The 17,610-nt window shown below is 43.0% G+C and overlaps 1 protein-coding gene across 3 annotated transcripts in view; it reads left to right on the forward strand.

Annotated features, from left to right (window-relative positions):
- khdrbs3 (KH domain containing, RNA binding, signal transduction associated 3) overlaps positions 1 to 17,610 on the forward strand; it is a 108,766-nt gene that overhangs the window by 58,600 nt on the left and 32,556 nt on the right. For all 3 annotated transcript variants that reach the window (XR_011908358.1, XM_072369880.1, XM_072369879.1), the window contains exons 4-6: positions 7,503 to 7,649; positions 8,441 to 8,580; positions 15,500 to 15,680. Coding sequence is in view for 2 of the 3 variants with exons in the window: in XM_072369880.1 (XP_072225981.1) it covers positions 7,503 to 7,649; positions 8,441 to 8,580; positions 15,500 to 15,680 (468 nt within the window). In the remaining variant the exon portion in view is untranslated. The remainder of the gene's footprint in view (positions 1 to 7,502; positions 7,650 to 8,440; positions 8,581 to 15,499; positions 15,681 to 17,610) is intronic.

A 17,610-nucleotide genomic window follows, 5' to 3' on the forward strand; every position in this document is an offset into this window, starting at 1 on the left:
AGGCCATCTGTCTGACAGATAAAGCTGGGCTGAAACTGGGTCATCAGCAGGACAATGAACCAAAACACAGCAGCAGATCTACAACAGCATGTCTGAAGAAGAAATGAATCAAGGTGCTGCAATGGTCCAGTTAAAGTCCAGACCTCAGCCTGATTGAGCTGCTGTGGTGGGAGCTTAAGAGAGCTGTGCATAAACAAATGCTGCAAACCTCAATGAACTGAAACAAGATTGTAAAGAGGAGCGGGCCAAAAGTCCTCCACAGCAGTGAGAGACTGATAACATCATACAGAAAGTTATTACATCAAGTTATTGCTGCTAATGCTGGTTTTACAAGCTACTGAATAATTGGCTGTAGTTAATTTTTCACACCGTGTAATATGTCATGCTTTGAGCCTGGGTTTACCTTCATTCAAAAGCTGCTAAGGACCAGGAGACTTCTTTAATTCTATCCTGGTGTGCAGAATCATTGAACTTTCATTTTTACACGACTGTTTTCAGTATCCTGAAATGTCAAACTCAACCCAGAGAAAAGACTTCTATCCATGATCATGTCAGCACATAAAGAGCAGATATAAATGTCTCTAACAGCAGATCTTTAGCAGCAGAATTGATTGCACACCGGACTGTTTAACTGGGAATAAATCGACTTCACTTGGCTCATCTCCTCTCCCTCTGTGTGTCAGGGGTGATTTGGTAGTGGCAGTGATTCTTGCTATCATACAGTGCATTCATTTTGATTACCATGATCAATAGTCTTTGTTAGTCGACTCCTCTCGAGTGCCCGTGATGGAGATAGGCTGACCTCTGCAGCCTTTACCTGTCTGCACAAAGCCAACACAGGATTTATGACAGGCAACTTTCTGTCAGGGACGCTGTGGGCAGGGCTGCTTCCTCTGCTTTTGGTTGGAGGGTTTGAGGGATGCACTCTTAGTGCAAAACTAATGCTCTTTGTTCAGTTGGTTGCTGACTGTCTGTTTTCAGCTTCACTGCATGTGTCCTTGTAGATGTCTCATACAACATTTCTAGTTAAGTTAAGGAACTGGGTCAATGCGGTGCAGAAAGAGGGACCCAAAGGCTTTTTCAAGACAAGTAAATACAAAGCTGTCTGGTGTGCACAGAAGCACTAAGTGAGGCCCTGTTGCCTTTAAAGGCATTTCTTTTTGCATTGATAAATGTAATGGCGTACTGTGCTTCTTGGTTGCACCTATCTGACAGTGAAGAAGCTAATTTACTGTTTTCACCCTGTGGAAAACACGAGATAGAAATGATTATTTTGGTTTTTGTACTTGGACGGAGAAACTACACAATCTTCTGTAGATTATACTTTTAAGCATATTGCAAAGGCACTGCAAGAGCTGATATAATTGCCCAAATATTTGCTGATCTTGTACTGACAAGAATGAGAATGCAAAGAGGTTGAAAGGCTCCAGGCTGTCGGCGTCAGAGTCATCCCGCCTGCTTGTGGCACCTCGGTGGGCCTGCTGCTGTCAGAGCAAGATGAAATAATGGCATCTGTGCTCTGCAACCCCTTCTCGTTAGCAGCGTGATTAACTCATCCATTTTCCTCCTCGGAACCTGTACTCCCTCTTTAATTTTTTTGTGAGATAAAACAATCACATTTCTTTGTCTCACTTTTATTAACTCATGTGTCAGGTTTAATTTACTTAGAAGGCTGCTTGTTCAGAGAAATACCCTCTGCATCAGCATGTGCAACATCTGTCCTGAACCTCAAAAGGAGTCTTGCTATCTGCGTATGTGGTGGCAAATAAATCAAGTAAGTCAGTTTACCAACTGAGAATCCAAGGGATGCTATAGTTCAATCAACAATGGGAATGCAATAAAAGAAAGGAAAGTACTTCTTCTAGCTCTTAGCATGATCATTTGATGATGATTGGATCATGAACAAATAATAAACATTTTTCTAATTTATGCTTAACCACCACCAAGCTTGGTTAACATACCTTTAGTGTCTCTAAAGTTTGCTACAGTGATGAAGCAGCGCTTCAGTGTCCCCAACATAACTCTCCTGTCTGTCTTTGTTGATGCACTTCAATAACTATTGCAAAGTGCCCCGTCTGTCCTTTTATTGACAATCATCAGCCATGCTGTACTGTGTACTGAGCCACTCCTCATTTCTTTATATGTAGGCAGGCAAAAAGGAAATAGATTCAGGGATTTATTGAAACGTGCAAATATCAACTGAAATACTGTATATAAGGTAAAAAAAGGGTTGTACAATACTAACAAGCTTCAAAGTCAAATATTTGGTCTGAGCACCTTTATTCTTCAACACAGCCTGAACCCTTTTAGACAAGCTTTCTGTCTTCAGGAATAGTTCTCCAGGCTTCTTGAAGGACATCCCAAAGCTCTTCTTTGGATGTCGGCTGCCTTTTGTTCCGTTCTCTGTCAGATGATCCCACACTGCTTCAGTAATGTTGAGGTCCGGGCTCTGGGGAGGATTCATCCCTCCATAAGACCTGTTGCCACTGATTTTCAGTCCATTTCTTGTGTCATTTGGCATAGCTCAGCACCTTTTCTCCCTGTTTCCCTTCCTTGAGAATGGCTTCTTGACAGCCACCCTTCCATGGAGACCATTTCTGATGAGGCTTCAGTGAGCAGTAGATGGATCAGCAGAAGGTCCAGATGCGTCTCTCAGGTCCTGTGTCAGGTCTTTGTTGTTTTTTTTTTAGTTTATTTTTCTTAAGGACATCACTTTAAGATACTGATCATCTGCTCTAGATATTTTTTTAGGCCTGATACTTTTGTCCTCTACTTGTTCATTTTCCTTCAGATGTTTTCAGGACAAACTGAACTGAAAGATGCAACGCATTTTAAGCTAATAGCTCTTTGGGAATCACCTTGTTGGAGCATGTTATGGCTATCAAACCATATTAAGTGGCTTAACAAACCAAAAGGAAAAACAAAATCCTCTGAAAATGATCAAGTACAAGAAGTGGAATGAATAATCAGGGCATGAAAAAGTTGCACAGTGGCTCCTGACCATGGAAACATTCACCATGTTGGTTAACTATGTTACACCGGTAGCCCAGAAGGGACAAATTTAACACAAGCCTTTCACATTTCTCACAGTATCGGCCAATGAAAAGCCAAAATAGCAGTCCAAAACAGGAAAACAACTGAAAACCATTGTTTAAAAATAGATAGTAGTAATTGGGCAGTGAAGAGTAGGGATCAAGATCTAGAACTGTCGGGGGGTAGATGCATTTCATCATTATACACATTCAAAAATGCGTGTCAGACAAGACAGTATCTGGTCTCTGTGTTTATAACCCACTTCTACTGTGAGATGCGCCGATGAGCAGGGCTGATAGAGCCGTGCAGTAGATGCATCATCCGTTATGCAGGCAGAATTTCACAGTGTCTGTCCTTAAATATTTCACTTGACTGTGAAATTCAATTGAACGCTCAAAGCTTGACATTTTTTCTGTACCTCAGAGCTCCTGCTGTGGTAGCTCCGACGTCCAGAGTTGTGCTCTGCTGTCCTGTTTCCAAGGCGAACGGCTTTTCACAGGCAGATTTACAAAGAGAAAATAAGTAAACAGAGGGGAGATGCTGCCAATAGATATGAGAAACAGACAGCTGTAATCTCCAGCCGTGGGCTGCTTCGCTGCTACAGGACTCTATTGGATCACGGATGCGTCTTATCGGCGCCTGGGGTATGAGAACTGCTACAGTAACACAAGCAAAGGATGTTGTCACACGTAGGTAAAGACTGGTTTTATACCAGATTTATTATGTGCAACAGTGACAATTTTTAAGAAACGTGAAGTAAAAGAAGTGCTTTTGAATTAGAAGTTCACAGATTGCACGTTAACATTACACTGTATACCCAGTGCATTTGCTTTTCAGTCATAATAACTTAATAATGATTGTTTTTCATGCAAATATGCCCCAGAACACATGAAAGGGAAGAGAAGAGACGGATCCACAAGCAGTTGTCTGCGACAACCTGCTCGACACCAGCAGCTCTGCTGCTATGCACAGAGGAACCCTCCGCTCATAAAGCACAGATTTATGGGAGGAATTAACATATCATTAACATACTGCATGCACTCTTAAGAGAAGGTTATTTATAATTAGGTGACATCAGAGACACTGGTGAGCATGGTGCTGGAGAGGGAGAAGGGGGAAAAGAAGTTCCCGCCACTGGAAATGCCCTCGAGAAGACTTTTTTTCTTGCCCCCCCCCACCGTTTTTATTGAAAAGGAGAAACTGGGACGCCAAACCTGTTGTTTCCATTGCGTGATGCGGTGGAAGACATTTGGGGCTTTTGCTGTCCTACTTCTTGCCATCAATAACATCATAGTGGCCTGCTTCTGGTGAGCGTGAGTGGCCTCTGCAGTGGCCCCCTATGTTTACACGGAACAGTCTTCTGTTGCTGCCTAAGTGCGCCGAGCTACAGCAGGTGGAGGTGGAGAGGGCTCTGCTTTTAGCAGTTTGAGTGGAATAAATGCCTGCATGAAACAATGTTGAAGGTAGGAGTGTGATGCAGAAAGAAACAACACGTCGTGTGAAATAAAACAGCTGTTTAAATGGGCATCAATATGTCCATATATGACCTGTTAAACTGACTCACATCTTGAAGTGACTGAATATTTTGTAAAACTTCCCCCATGTTGTTATAGAGAGGCTATTTTATGGCTCAGCTCCTCTTCCTATTACGTTCTAAAATAGTGATCTTGGAGTGGAGATACAGCAGCAATATATTATGAGCATAACCAAATGGTTATGCTCCCCTCTTTGTGACTAATGACAAAGGGGGCATATTGTGAAAAAAATCATCATTTCCTGCCTGAAGTCGTCAGCAAGTGTAAAAAAACACAACCCCTTTGTTTGAAAGTTCCTCATTGAACAAGCCAATCAGATTTTCATTTCAAAAGTACACTCACACACTTTATCAGGAACACCTGTTCAATTGCTAAAACACAAATAGCTAATCAGCCAATCACAGCCGCAACTCAATGCATTTAGGTGTGTAGAGGTGGTCGAGGCACTCGCTAAGTTCAAACTAGGCATCAGAATGCGGAAGAAAGGGCATTTAAGTGACTTTGAACTTTGCATGGTTGTTGGTGCCAGATGGGCTGGTCTGAGTATTTCAGAAACTTCTGATCTACTGGGATTTTCACGCACAACCATCTCTAGGGTTTATAGAGAATAGTCTGAAAAAGAGAAAATATCCAGTGAGCGGCAGTTGTGTGGATGAAAATGCCGTGTTGATGTGAGAGGTCAGAGGAGAATGGGCAGACTGGTTCGAGATGCTAGGAAGGAGCAATAATTCAAATAACGCATTACGACCCAGGAATGCAGAACACCATCTCTGAATGCACAACACGTCAAACCTTGAAGAAGATGGGCTACGACAGCAGAAGACCACACCGGGAGCCACTCCTGTCAGCTAACAACAGGAAACTGAGACTACAATTCGCACAGGATCACCAGAACTGGACAATAGAAGATTGAAAAAACTAGGTTTGACAATCTCGATTTCAGCTGTGACGTTCAGATGGTAGCGTCAGAATTTGGCTTAAATAACATGAAAGCATGGATCCATCCTGACTTGTATCAACGGTTCAGGCTGATGGTGGTGGTGTAATGGTGTGGGGGATATTTTCTTGGCACACTTTGGGCCCCTTAATACCAATTGTTTAAATGCCGCAGCCTGCCTGAGTATTGTTGCTGACCATGTCCATCCCTATAGGACCACAGCGTAACCATCTTCTGATGGCTACTTCCATAAGGATAAAGCACCATGTTACAAAGCTCATATCATCTCAGACTGGTTTGAACATGACAATGAGTTCTGTACTCCGATGGCCTCCGCAGTCACCAGATCTCAATCCAATAGAAGGAAAAGGAGATCCAACCTTTCACTAGTAAGGTATACCTAATAAAGTGAGTTTATGTCACTCCCTATGTCCATTTCACCTCCTCTGCTGAGCTTTGACCTCTGAGCCCCGGTCACATCCACCCACGGGGTCAGAGGACAGCCACTGTGTTGAAACCTTTTCTCATACACCTCAATAAGACCTCGGAAAATTCCGTCAAACTGTCAAAAAAGGGTAAAAATGTGCTTTTATAATCCTAATCCCCACCTTCAGTCGGATGTTGAGCCATTATTATCGTTTAAGTGGTGTAAATGGGGGAAAGGTGTATTAGAGACGAAGATGAGGTGGCAAAAAACCCAAAACATTTGAACTGTCTCAAGCCTGTGCTGGCACATCGTAATGGCCTGCATTGCATTCTGTTTTATAGTTTCATCAGTACATGTTGTGTTAGTTACAATAACGTACAAACTTGTCCGTGTACAACCAGACTGTTAATCGGGGACTTCGCCACTTCCAATGACAAATCCCCCTTTGAACTAAGAGCAGGTACGCAGGCTTTGATGTGCCTTCAGGCTTTGGTATGGGAATTTTCTCATTGTCTAAATGAGAAAAAACATCAGGCAACCACGGGTTCTTTGATGGGTCACAAAGACTCCAGACCTTTAATTTAGGGTGATGTTCACTTGTGGCACTCCCACTCCTACAGCTAGCAAAGGCAGCCATGTTGAAAGCCATGTTTGTTACGCTTGGGCTACTGATGGATCCGGATAAAAATCATTAAAGATTGCTTCAATTTAATCTGAATGACGACTACACCTGTCTATCTACAGGAACGATCAAGTGATGGATAAGAATCAATCGGTCTCATCTCCAACTGGTCAACGGTGTCTGTATACGTGTCAATCAATCTCATTGATGAGGAGATATTTTGTGGCTGAGGGGACCCTTTTAGTCTCTCTCCTACTGGGAGATAAACTAAATTAGCCTCATTAAAAACAGAAAAATACTTTTTTTGATTTTGTATCCTCATGTCTGTCTTAAGTGGAATGTTTGTTTTTTTGATTTGCATAACTGGTAAGATGTTGCAGATGGATAAAAGATGTAATGTGACCAATATTTACTGTTTACAGCTGCTTCCAGGCCATCTCTCCACATTTTTACTTAATCACAGCACTCCTAAAAGACCCTTCTCATCTAAACTGGCTAAAGAATCTTTTTTTTTTCCACTGGAAATATAAATCAGAACTTTACTTTCCTCCCAGAGCTGCTTTAGTGACGTTAGAGCGATTTCATTGATGCGTTAATGTGCAACGAGCAGAGCGGATATCGCGGTGGAGCACATGATAACACACAGTGTACATCGTCTTTTTTATGAGGACAAAAGCGATCTGTTAAATATGACAGGCTCAATGTGACGCGCTGAAGATACCGAAGATTGCCTGTTTGGAGCGACACGTGTCTGTGTTTAGTCTGTCAGAATCGAAGCACCAAACCTCATTAAGCGAACAGTCGAGGAAAAATTCCCTACAGGAAAACCTCGCTGAAACATAAACCAAGCAATATTCCTCAGTCTCAATCCAGAGACAGACTAAAGATCTTTGCTGATCAAAAGGGTTTCGTTTCGTCTTGTTTTCTTCTTCTTTTTTGTGCCATCAGGAAGAAGAGCTACGACAGAGCGGCGAGGCCAAATACCACCACCTGAACGAAGACTTGCACGTCCTCATCGAGGTGTTCGCCCCGCCGGCCGAGGCCTACGCCAGGATGGGCCACGCTCTGGAGGAGATCAAGAAGTTTCTCATACCAGTATGTTCCCCTCACTCCCCACTCATGCTTATGCACATACACACGATTCCTCCCGACTCTCCTTTAAGCTTCTCTTTGGGCCCTGCCAACCTCGTTTTCAGCCTGTCAACAGTGACGCGAGTGAGTAACAGGAGACCGCTCGCTGCTTCACCGTCTTTGTAACTTCTGCTGTAATTCTGTCAGAGCCTTTGGAGTGTCTGTGTATGCTGTGGATACAAGAGGCATAAAAGAAAGCAGTAGGGAATCTCTCTGCATGGGCCAAACCATCCTTGGCAGCATCATGCTGCATGGAGCTTATTTACTCTTCCTCTGTTCATTATGGATGATCTCCCCAATGCTCAGAGCTATAACGATTTACATCTCATCATTAATGACGGGCCGACCCCTCCAGCCTGCCCTTCAGCATCACGGATTCTTGCTGTTGCCGAAGAAAACGTATTCGTCGATGGAGACGTCACATGACAATCGTATCAGTCATTTTGTGATTAAAGAACCTATTTCCATATTAATTATGTGTTTTAATTTGGTGGCAAAAAAAAAAAACCTAACAAAACAACCACATGAGAAGATAAAGGCAAATGGGGTCGGGAGGATTTATCAGCAGGAGATCTGAAATGTTTTTGCTGCTCCAGGAACAGTGGTCACGGCACTACAGTAAAGTACATTAATTAGATATTCCCGGGGCTGTAGCCCTGGAGATAAAGGACGTAATTTAATACAGTGTAATTGAAAGCGAGTCTCTCGCTGGCTGTGTGTGCGCGTGTATGAACATGATGCCTCTCTGTGTGCAGGATTACAATGATGAGATCAGACAGGCCCAGCTGCAGGAGCTCACATACCTGAATGGAGGCTCGGAGGATGCCAAGGTGCCGTCGGTCAGGGGCAAGTCAGCCGCCCGTGGAAGAGGGACACCTGTTCCGGGGCCTCCCAGGTAACCTGTTTCCAAATCTGGACGCGCGCGTCTGTTTGTGTGTTTTTGTTTGCGCGTGCATGTGGATGCTGCTCACTTCGATTCAGCTGGGAAATGAGTATTATTTACAGTTAAGGAGTTACTGGGAAGACCTTTTTTTTCTTCCTATAAAAGGATGTACACAGTATCCTGTTGCATTATCGGCGTTAATGGTGTCATTTACAGTTGCAGCACATTTAGGATTGCCTTGTTCGACAGCACAAATAATAGCTAGCTTTATTGAGCTTTCTACATAAAACCACACAGATAGCTTTGTTTTGTTTTAGAATGCAAGACACAAGTTTTATTCAAGAAACCTTTTAGCCATTCCCAGACAGAGCCATGAGGTTCCCACTCTCCTTGTCTCAAGTAGTTGTTTTGTTTTTTTTTCAAATTCAACTCATTCACTTCAGTTCATTTATGCAGCACCATTTCACCACAAAAGTCATTTCAAGGGATTTTAAAGAAGATATCAGACAAAGTCAATATAAGTCCTTTTAGTTACAGTCCAATAATGTGCAATCCAGTTCAACCAATTCATTTTTATTTTTACTTTTATTACGAGTCAGTTTGTTTATTATTGGGGGCCGTTTTGGAGGTTTTGTTACAGTAAACAAGGAAGTTGAAGCGAACGGAGCAGTGTTAAACAGATAAAGTAGAGAAAGAGTTTGTTTTGACTGCTCATCTGTACAAGTGAAATGTTGAAGTGCTGAACACTTTTACCCTCACACTCACTAACCAGCTTCTTTTTTTGATATTTCAATCAGGGTGCTGCTGCAGCACTGTCCTAACAACAACTTTCAGAAAGAAGTCATCTAGGAAAATTGTGATTCGTACAGCAACTTGAACTTGCCTTACATTTCCCCCCTTTAATAATGTAACATAATATCAATATATTGCAATCTTAGTCTTGATAAAAGGATGAAAAGGAGCACCTTGCCCTTGTAAAATGGAGGGATAGAGCCATGGGTAGGAACTGGGATGGAGCCTAATTTTTCCAGCTTCCTGTTTGTTTTGAACCAACTTTATTATTATCAGAGCCGGAACAGTGCGACGCTCAGAATGTTTTTGCAGTTTTAACATTTTCTGTCCGAGCCCTTTGATACATCACTAGAATAAGGTGAAAGTTGTTCTTCTTTGTCACAGCCTTCCTTGTGGCTCCCAACAAAACCGCATTTGTGGTATTTTCCCGCCTGGCTGATAGAGGTAGAGATTGGGGGGGGGGAGTTTTTTGTTCGTTTTTCAAAGCTGACCATCTGAAATTGTTGTACCTTTGTCACTTCAACAAAATAAACAGCGAGTCGCATCTCAACAAATCCATTTCACTCCACTTTCTGCTCTCAGTCCAGACACTTTTTTGACCGGTTTTTGTACTATGTTGTGAGGCATGTGAGTGGCGTGTTTGCAGGGAAAGGTGAGGCTAGCTCTGCCTCCACGGTTATCTTTATGCCCCATCAAAACCAGAAAATATATGACTTCCTCTGATGCCATTCCTGCAAGGCAGCGCTGTCCTTCTCTCATTAGAGACACCTTCCGTTTAGGATGAAGGCTGTAGTGACATCAGGGTCTGAATAAGCTGTTAGGTGCTATGCTGAAGTCACAGTTGGCTGGCACGGTGCCTAACGCGGTGAGAATGATCACGGATGTAGGAAAGAGACTGAATAGCGAGCTGAGTGTTATTTTTTTTTTTTACTCGTATACAGTTTGTCACCAGCCAACAGATGATGTTTGTCTCTTTTATCCCCTGTTCTAAGCCCCCATCAATGCCTCAATAAGTAGTTCTGTTTGAATAATCTTGAAAAAACATTTGACAGTAAATCTTGTTATTCCAGTCGAATTGGTAATTTAGGAAAGCTTTTTGAGAAGCTGTAAATAATGCAAATACAAAGTGGATCACGATGTGTCTGCACTGATGTAAAATTCTTTCAACAGGACACCACAGTGAAATATAACTTGGAAGAACAATCCAGACAAAAACTCTGTTTAACACGAGGGTGAAAGCTGTTCCACATACTTTACAAGAATGAAAGGCATTGAATGGCTTCTTCTGAAGGCAGGAAAATGAGCTCTAGTGTTTCGAACTATGCGCAGACCTCAGCAGGAATCCCAAAGAGGAAGGAGAACCCGCGAATGATTGGCACACACCGAAAAATCTGTGATTGTTTAAAGTTGCTGTGGAACCTTTACCCGCTTAGCATTTTTTTGTGTTAATGTTTTCCAGCACCAAACTTAAACAGATAAGTGATCCAGAAAAATCTAATGAGGCAAAGGGAGCCAGGTCAAGGTGAAGTTGTCTGAAAAGCTTCCACTGGAGGGACTCTTCCAATCGTTCTCGCTTACATTCGCTGATCACTGCTCAGCATACTTTCTGCCCTTCTGTCCAGTGATAGAAAGGCTGCATATGGCTCCCTGATCATTACTTTAACATCCATTTATCTCCTTTTTATTTTTCTTAAGATTTCAGTCCTGGTCGGGCTGCTAACAGCACCATTGTGTGAAGACTGCAGCTACTGGATGTCTGACTGAACCAAATATTCTCTGAGAAACCACATGCTCAGGAGTATAACTCATGAGGAAACTTGTGTATCTGTTTGAATCATTGCCAGACAAACTTACCCAATCTAATAAAGAATCAGTTGATAAAGTTCCTGTTATTGTCACGGTTTCGGTGGGCGGTGGAGGCGAAGTAGCAGGACTCAGAAGCAGACACGGACAGGAGCCAGAAGTAAACTTAAAGAGTTTATTGCAGGAAATAAAAATCACAGCAGTGCTGGAAAAAACTTGAAACTAAGAACTAGAAAACTCCTGGAGAACTAACGAAACTAAGCTATGCAAAAACTCAAAAGGAGACCCTGGAAACATGGAAAAACTAGAGACTCGAGAAACTGACAAGGAGTAGACGGCGAGGATCTGACAAAGACTGAGAACACAACAGGAGACTAAATACTGAGGAGAAGATGCTTACTGATATGAAACACCTGAGGAGAATTAGCACAGGAGATGGGGTGGACTTGGAGACTGACAGGGAACTGAGGGAAACAGGAAATGACAAGTTAAACTCATAGGAAACTAAACAGACTAGAAAACCAGAAAACAGAACTAAACCAGAAAAACACAAAAACAACAAGGATCATGACAGTTATATGATGCCGTGAGCAACTCTACACATAACATGTTACACAAATAGATTGCCAAATAAGAGCGGCGGGCAGCAAAATTGGTTGATTTGCTGAAGAGTTGGAGATGCACAGCCAGTAAACTGCAGCTAACTCTGCTTCTTAATACTTCCTGCGGTCTCTGATGAAGATCCGTCGTCCAAAAAACCCAAAAGAATGACTGAGTGTGGTTTCGTGGAGGCAGTTAGCGAGCTTTAACCTGGAAGACAAAATGCTTCCATGGTCTTGGCTGTTTTTAATGTAAAGCAGCAGCAGAATATATTTGATTTGCTTTAGCGGTAATTTAATATAGCTCTAATATGGCTGTTGGAGAGGAAAGCTGTTATTGAATGAATGGATTGAATTTCAATCCGTTGAAGTGTCGTGCAATTTGTGGCCCAGTCCTCATGAGATTCTGTTACAAAACACCTTTTTTTGTAAATTGACAAGGCTTTCCTCCAACAACGAAAATGTTTCGGGGGTGGGCAGACAAAATGGAACTTGATTTTCTGTTTTGCCTGTTTCGCGCATGCTTTTTTAAAGTGGCATCTTCACCTGTACTGGGAAGAAGAGGCAGCACATCAGCATATGAGTTAACCTACTGACCTTCCATCAAACTTCACACAGTTCCCATTCCATATCTCTTGTGATTGCTAGAAAATGACTCGTGGCATACTGAAAAGTTCCAGTCCTTGAGTTCCTCCCCTGGCTGCAAACAACTGCCACATACTCAACAAATAGAGGAACTCCAGCCACAAGTCAGAATTTGGTATATTTACTAAAACAACTCACGAGGCCCCAAAAGTAAGTAGAGATAACCCAGTGGAATGAAATGACTAACCATACTGAATAGCAGTAGGGATAGACCAACCCCAACCAACCTCCATGACCACAACGTTTTTTTCATTCATGGTTCCGTGTGCATGTACTGAATGATAGAAGGAATGTTCAGTTAAAGTAGAAGCAGCATAGCTTGCTTGCCTGACCAGGATAACGTCCCTCCGTGGATCTCCTCTGCCTGGTGGTGACAGTTGTTGGCTGCCTCGCTCCAGCTGCCCACCCTCCATCACTCTCCCAGGGCTTCGCTTTTGTGTTCTGCAAGGTATGCAGATGTACGCCAATCGCCTTGGCCTCTTGACATTTCCCCTTGTTGCACGCTATCTTTCTACTGAAAGACCGCACTCTGAACAGCGAGTGACTCGATTTGTGCATGCAGGCCAGGTCTGGAGGTCTGGATTCCTGGTCCCAGGCTGCTCCTTTACAACCTCAGCATTGTTCAGTGATTTCACCCTGGCACACGCTTCAGCCACAAAATATCTCCTCATAAATGAGATTGATTGATGCATGTTCTGGCACAGACAATGATGGGCAACAAGAGATGAATCCTATTGACTCCTATTGATCGCTTGACCTTTCCTGATAATAGACTAGTGCAGTGGATATTCAGATTAAACTTTGGTGACCTTGATGATCGATTTTTGTCCAGATCAATCAGTAGCCCACATTTAACAACCACTTTGTTGAAATGACCATGGTGTAGTAAAAAGGAAGATTTCTGACTCGTGAGGCCTGTACAGGTTATGGCCTTGCTATAGCCAGCTTTGATTTGGCTGGGAGTGGGAAATAAGATGGCAACTGCTTAGGTAACCTAGGTGTAAACTTGTATTTGGTCCAATTAAATCAAATGGTTACAGCTTGTCTGGACATTAGCATATCCTATAATCAGCCTTGGCATGATGACGAGCAGTGTTGGGAGCAAAATGTTTCATTGTTAGAGTTCTGAGAATAGAACCTACTTCACTGTTCTAACTAGGCACGCTGCGCCTACATTCAACATGGCTGCCACCACTAATTTTAGAACTTGGAGTACAACAACACCTTAACTTAAATGTGATCAAGTGACTTGATCCCTGGGAGGTGTGCGTGGAGGCCAGGTCTGGAGTCCCTGTCCCTAGATTCCCAGTCCCAGACCACTGCTTTGGAACCTCGGTATCGAGCAGCGACTTATCCTCAGCACACGCAGCTCTCCTCCATTTCCCTTCTCCATAGCACACCAACCCTACAACCCACATTAGATTTTCTTGACTTTCATACACACATTAACTGCTTAGCACTCAATATAGTAAACTAGTCTCTCTTGATTCAACTGCTTGTGGGAACATGATTTTTACAAATCTCCACCTCAAGCTAACAAAAGGAACACTTGTTGGACAGGGCAGGCTGTTGAGCTCGAAGCTTGATAGTTAAACACTGACGGCTTCCACTGCCTAGTGTCAGCCCACACTAATTCCTTCTCTACTGAGACCTAAAAAAGAAACAAAACTCATGGCCATCAGACAACTTTTATCCTGCCCGCGTTGTCGCTGTGCTTTAAAAGACGAATTGTGTTGTTTGTTTGAAGGAAAACAAATTTATTTCATCAGATTTTGAGACAAACAAGGTCACCAACATGGAATACTTGTCTGGCTCTGAGTTAGAATATAATTGGCTGTGTTTTGAATTGTAGCATAATTAGCATTTACTATGCCTTATTTGAGTGCTGGAGGACAGAGGTCCCTCAGCCTCCTACACAGGAAGTTCAGTACGTATTCACGCTCACATGTGCATGAGTTTGATCAGTACCAATACTCTGAGCTGCCACTTCTCAACTGCTGCTTCTCTTTCCTTTGACTTCAGCTGTTGCTAGAAGAGTGCTGTTCTTGAAGGGAATTAACTGTCAGAGCTGTTTTTTCCCTTTTTTCTGTTTCAGTCACATCCCCCACTACCCTAGTCAGAGAGTTTTTTATTTTATTTTTACGCCTTCCCATGCCCCAGATCAGGGATGTTTTACCACAGATGCATGGAAAGCAGCTGAAATAGAAAAACATGGAAAGCAAATGATCCGGAGAGCAGCCTTGGTGCCGGCTGCCGCTGCTGCTTCAGATCAGTTAACTCCCTTGACAAGAAAGCTCAGTTGGTGTAAGAAGGTCAGATAGACTTTGATTTCCTAAAAGCACAGTTTGAATTTGTCTGCCTCTTCATTAAGGACAGGTTAGAGTCTGGGTCGCCTGTTTTATCAATGTTTATTTTTTTCTTCCTCATCAACGAGATGCCCGTTAGCTCAGATTTTAAAGGTAGAACTCACTTGCTGCAGTATTGACCGTTTGAAGCCAGAATATCGAAAAACATGAATTTTAAAAATTGTTTTTGAAGTCGGCTCCTCTGAGTCCAAACACAGGGCTTTACCTCCAGCATAAAACACACAGACAAAAAGGAAAGGTTTGTCATAAAACAGGCAGAGATTCCAATTTTTCATCTACATTTTTCATATTAGACAAGAAAGCAATTCAGCCACAAGACATGGTATGTTTTGAGTAATGAACATGACTCACTTTACCTCGAATGGAAGAACAAGCCCTCCGCCCGCGCTGTTCTTTTCTCTCCACCCACACCTATAACCTGCCTGCCACATGGATCATATTCATCGCTGCTGTTGTCAAGTTATTTTGGCCAGTGTAGGAAGTCTGTATCTGGGGTGGAAGTAGAGGAGGCAGCTATACTGCAAACATAATGAATTATAGCGTGTCATCATGGAGATGTGGAATAAAGTGGATTTGTATTGATGATACAGTCATTTTAACAGTATCCTTTAAAGATCCTCTGAACACGATCTGCAATGATCCATCGCAGTAATGCACACATATCTCTTTGTTGCGCTTTTTGGCTCTTTCAATCGAAACATGGATGATTTCTGTGTCTGGTTTAAGGAGTCGTGGAGGCGTGCCCCCTCTGCATGCAGCGGTGCCTCGAGGAGCAGCCCCCAGAGGAGCCCCACCCAGCCGGGCTCCATCCTCCAGAGGAAGAGGAGTCCAGAGAGCCAGAGGCGCCCCGCCACCTGCCGGCTACAGGCCAGCTCCTCCCATAGTCCAGGACACATACGGTGAATATGTAAGTATGTTGATAACAATGTATCACGTTAGCTTTGAGATCAGGTACACAAATGTATTCTACGACAGAAATACATTGAAATATGGCGGTCTCTTTTACAGCAGAATGAAATGTCCATTTCAGTCCTGTAATACTTCATTGATCCCCAAAGGGAAATAATATGGCTACATTAGAAATAATAACAAGAGCAAACAGCTATTATTGAGTCATTGTGTAAGATACCTGAAGCATCCTCTGACTGAAGACACTGTCCTTTAGTCAGTATGCCGTGTAGAGGATGAGCAGTGTTGTCCATTACGTGGAGCCGCTTTTACAGCGTTCTTCTTTGCACAGTCAGCTCTAAAGCAGTCCCCGGCACAGAGTCGGCATCCTTTAGCAGTTCGGTTTCTTTGCTGCGGCTCCAACAGACGGCTGCAAACATGGATAAATAAAAACCCACTTTCTGTGACTCCTTTGAGATAGGGAGGGCCCTCCTGACCTTAGCATACAACTCACAGCAAGGAGTATTGCCATTATCATCAGGGTTCCAGATGAGGTTTTTATGTATCAAATGTCACTATAATCCAATTTTGATTGAACACTGGCCTCAGTGTGCTGCATAACACAAAGGATGTAGTCAGTGGAAAGAATAGTGATGAGCAACTTCAATACATTTGGAAAGACTTGCTGTTTCCACTCTCCTAAGTTTTAGAGTTTGTTGTCCTCATTACATCAGGGCTCACCCACAGCAGGAGGCGAGGAAGTGTGAGAACTTTATATAACCTCCAATTTACAGCTAGTAATGTTTTGATAAAGGGAATTGTCGACATATTATCGATATTTGACACATAATCAAACACGATATTCTCGTTGGTTGTAGAGAGTTGTGGCAGAAATATACAAACATGGAAAACTATCAAGGTGTGACTCAGTATTCGGAAATGTGGCGTTTTGTGATTTGGTGAACTGTTCCTTTAAAAAGATAAATGTATGTGCTAAGATTTGTGGCAGTATGAGTTGACTATAAGCATGTGTGCACTAGATAATTGACCTTATTTATTCATTTATTTGTCCATGTAGTCTTGATACATAAAATGTTCAAACAAAGAATGAACACGTCAGCACAAATATTATAGCGGTCTGTTCTTATAGCTTACCAGCACATTCTTATGTGGACCTGTCTGTAATATCAGCAGCTGCCAGAGACGAATATATTAGACTCAGAGTCAGAGCCTTTATGCATTTACCAAGAAAGTCTCCTGCTGCACTGTCAAGGCAAGTACTCCAGAGACGGCAGCATCGACCCCGAATATTTAGCAGATAGAAGGGAGAGGGGAGGTGGCCTGCGTTGGAAAATTGCCCCAGCAGCCCATTCCTAACCATATCTGACAGGTTTATTCAGAGGTTGCAATTCAAATGCGTGGAGGTCACAGAGAATGACTCCTGGACCAGCTGTTTCCCATCATTGTCACAGTTGTAAACTGCATCCCCCGACACCTGCACCTGTGTGTTTGGTTGGGGGGTGGGGGTGGGGACAGACCCCCAACATCTGCCACAAGATAAATCTCACCCCATCGCTACAAATTAGTGAGCGAATGAGTTGCTTTGTACTATATGAATACATCACTATCGCACGACGAGGGCTCTCCGTCGAGCGCTGACAAATAGGCTCTTACATTCATCAATGAAATGACAAAGATGTTTCTTTTTCACATCTGTTGCCTTCATTTGTCTCTGCTTGGCTCACATGCATCTTCAATTTTCGCCGCACGGCATCGCCACAGGCCAGAACACATGTTCAGCTGGAGGTGTCGTCTTCTTCTTCTTCTCCGTCTTCTCTCCTCCCGCTCAGACAAAATCAACCAGATCTCGGTTATCTTTTGGCGGCTTTGTCGGGCCGACAAACCGACTTACAGCATCCTCGTCTGGAAGTTGTCTAGTTTAATAATCC

Source organism: Leuresthes tenuis, unplaced genomic scaffold, assembly GCF_036924035.1.
Source record: "Leuresthes tenuis unplaced genomic scaffold, fLeuTen1.0.hap1 SCAF_18, whole genome shotgun sequence".
In the NCBI taxonomy this organism is placed as follows: domain Eukaryota; kingdom Metazoa; phylum Chordata; class Actinopteri; order Atheriniformes; family Atherinopsidae; genus Leuresthes; species Leuresthes tenuis.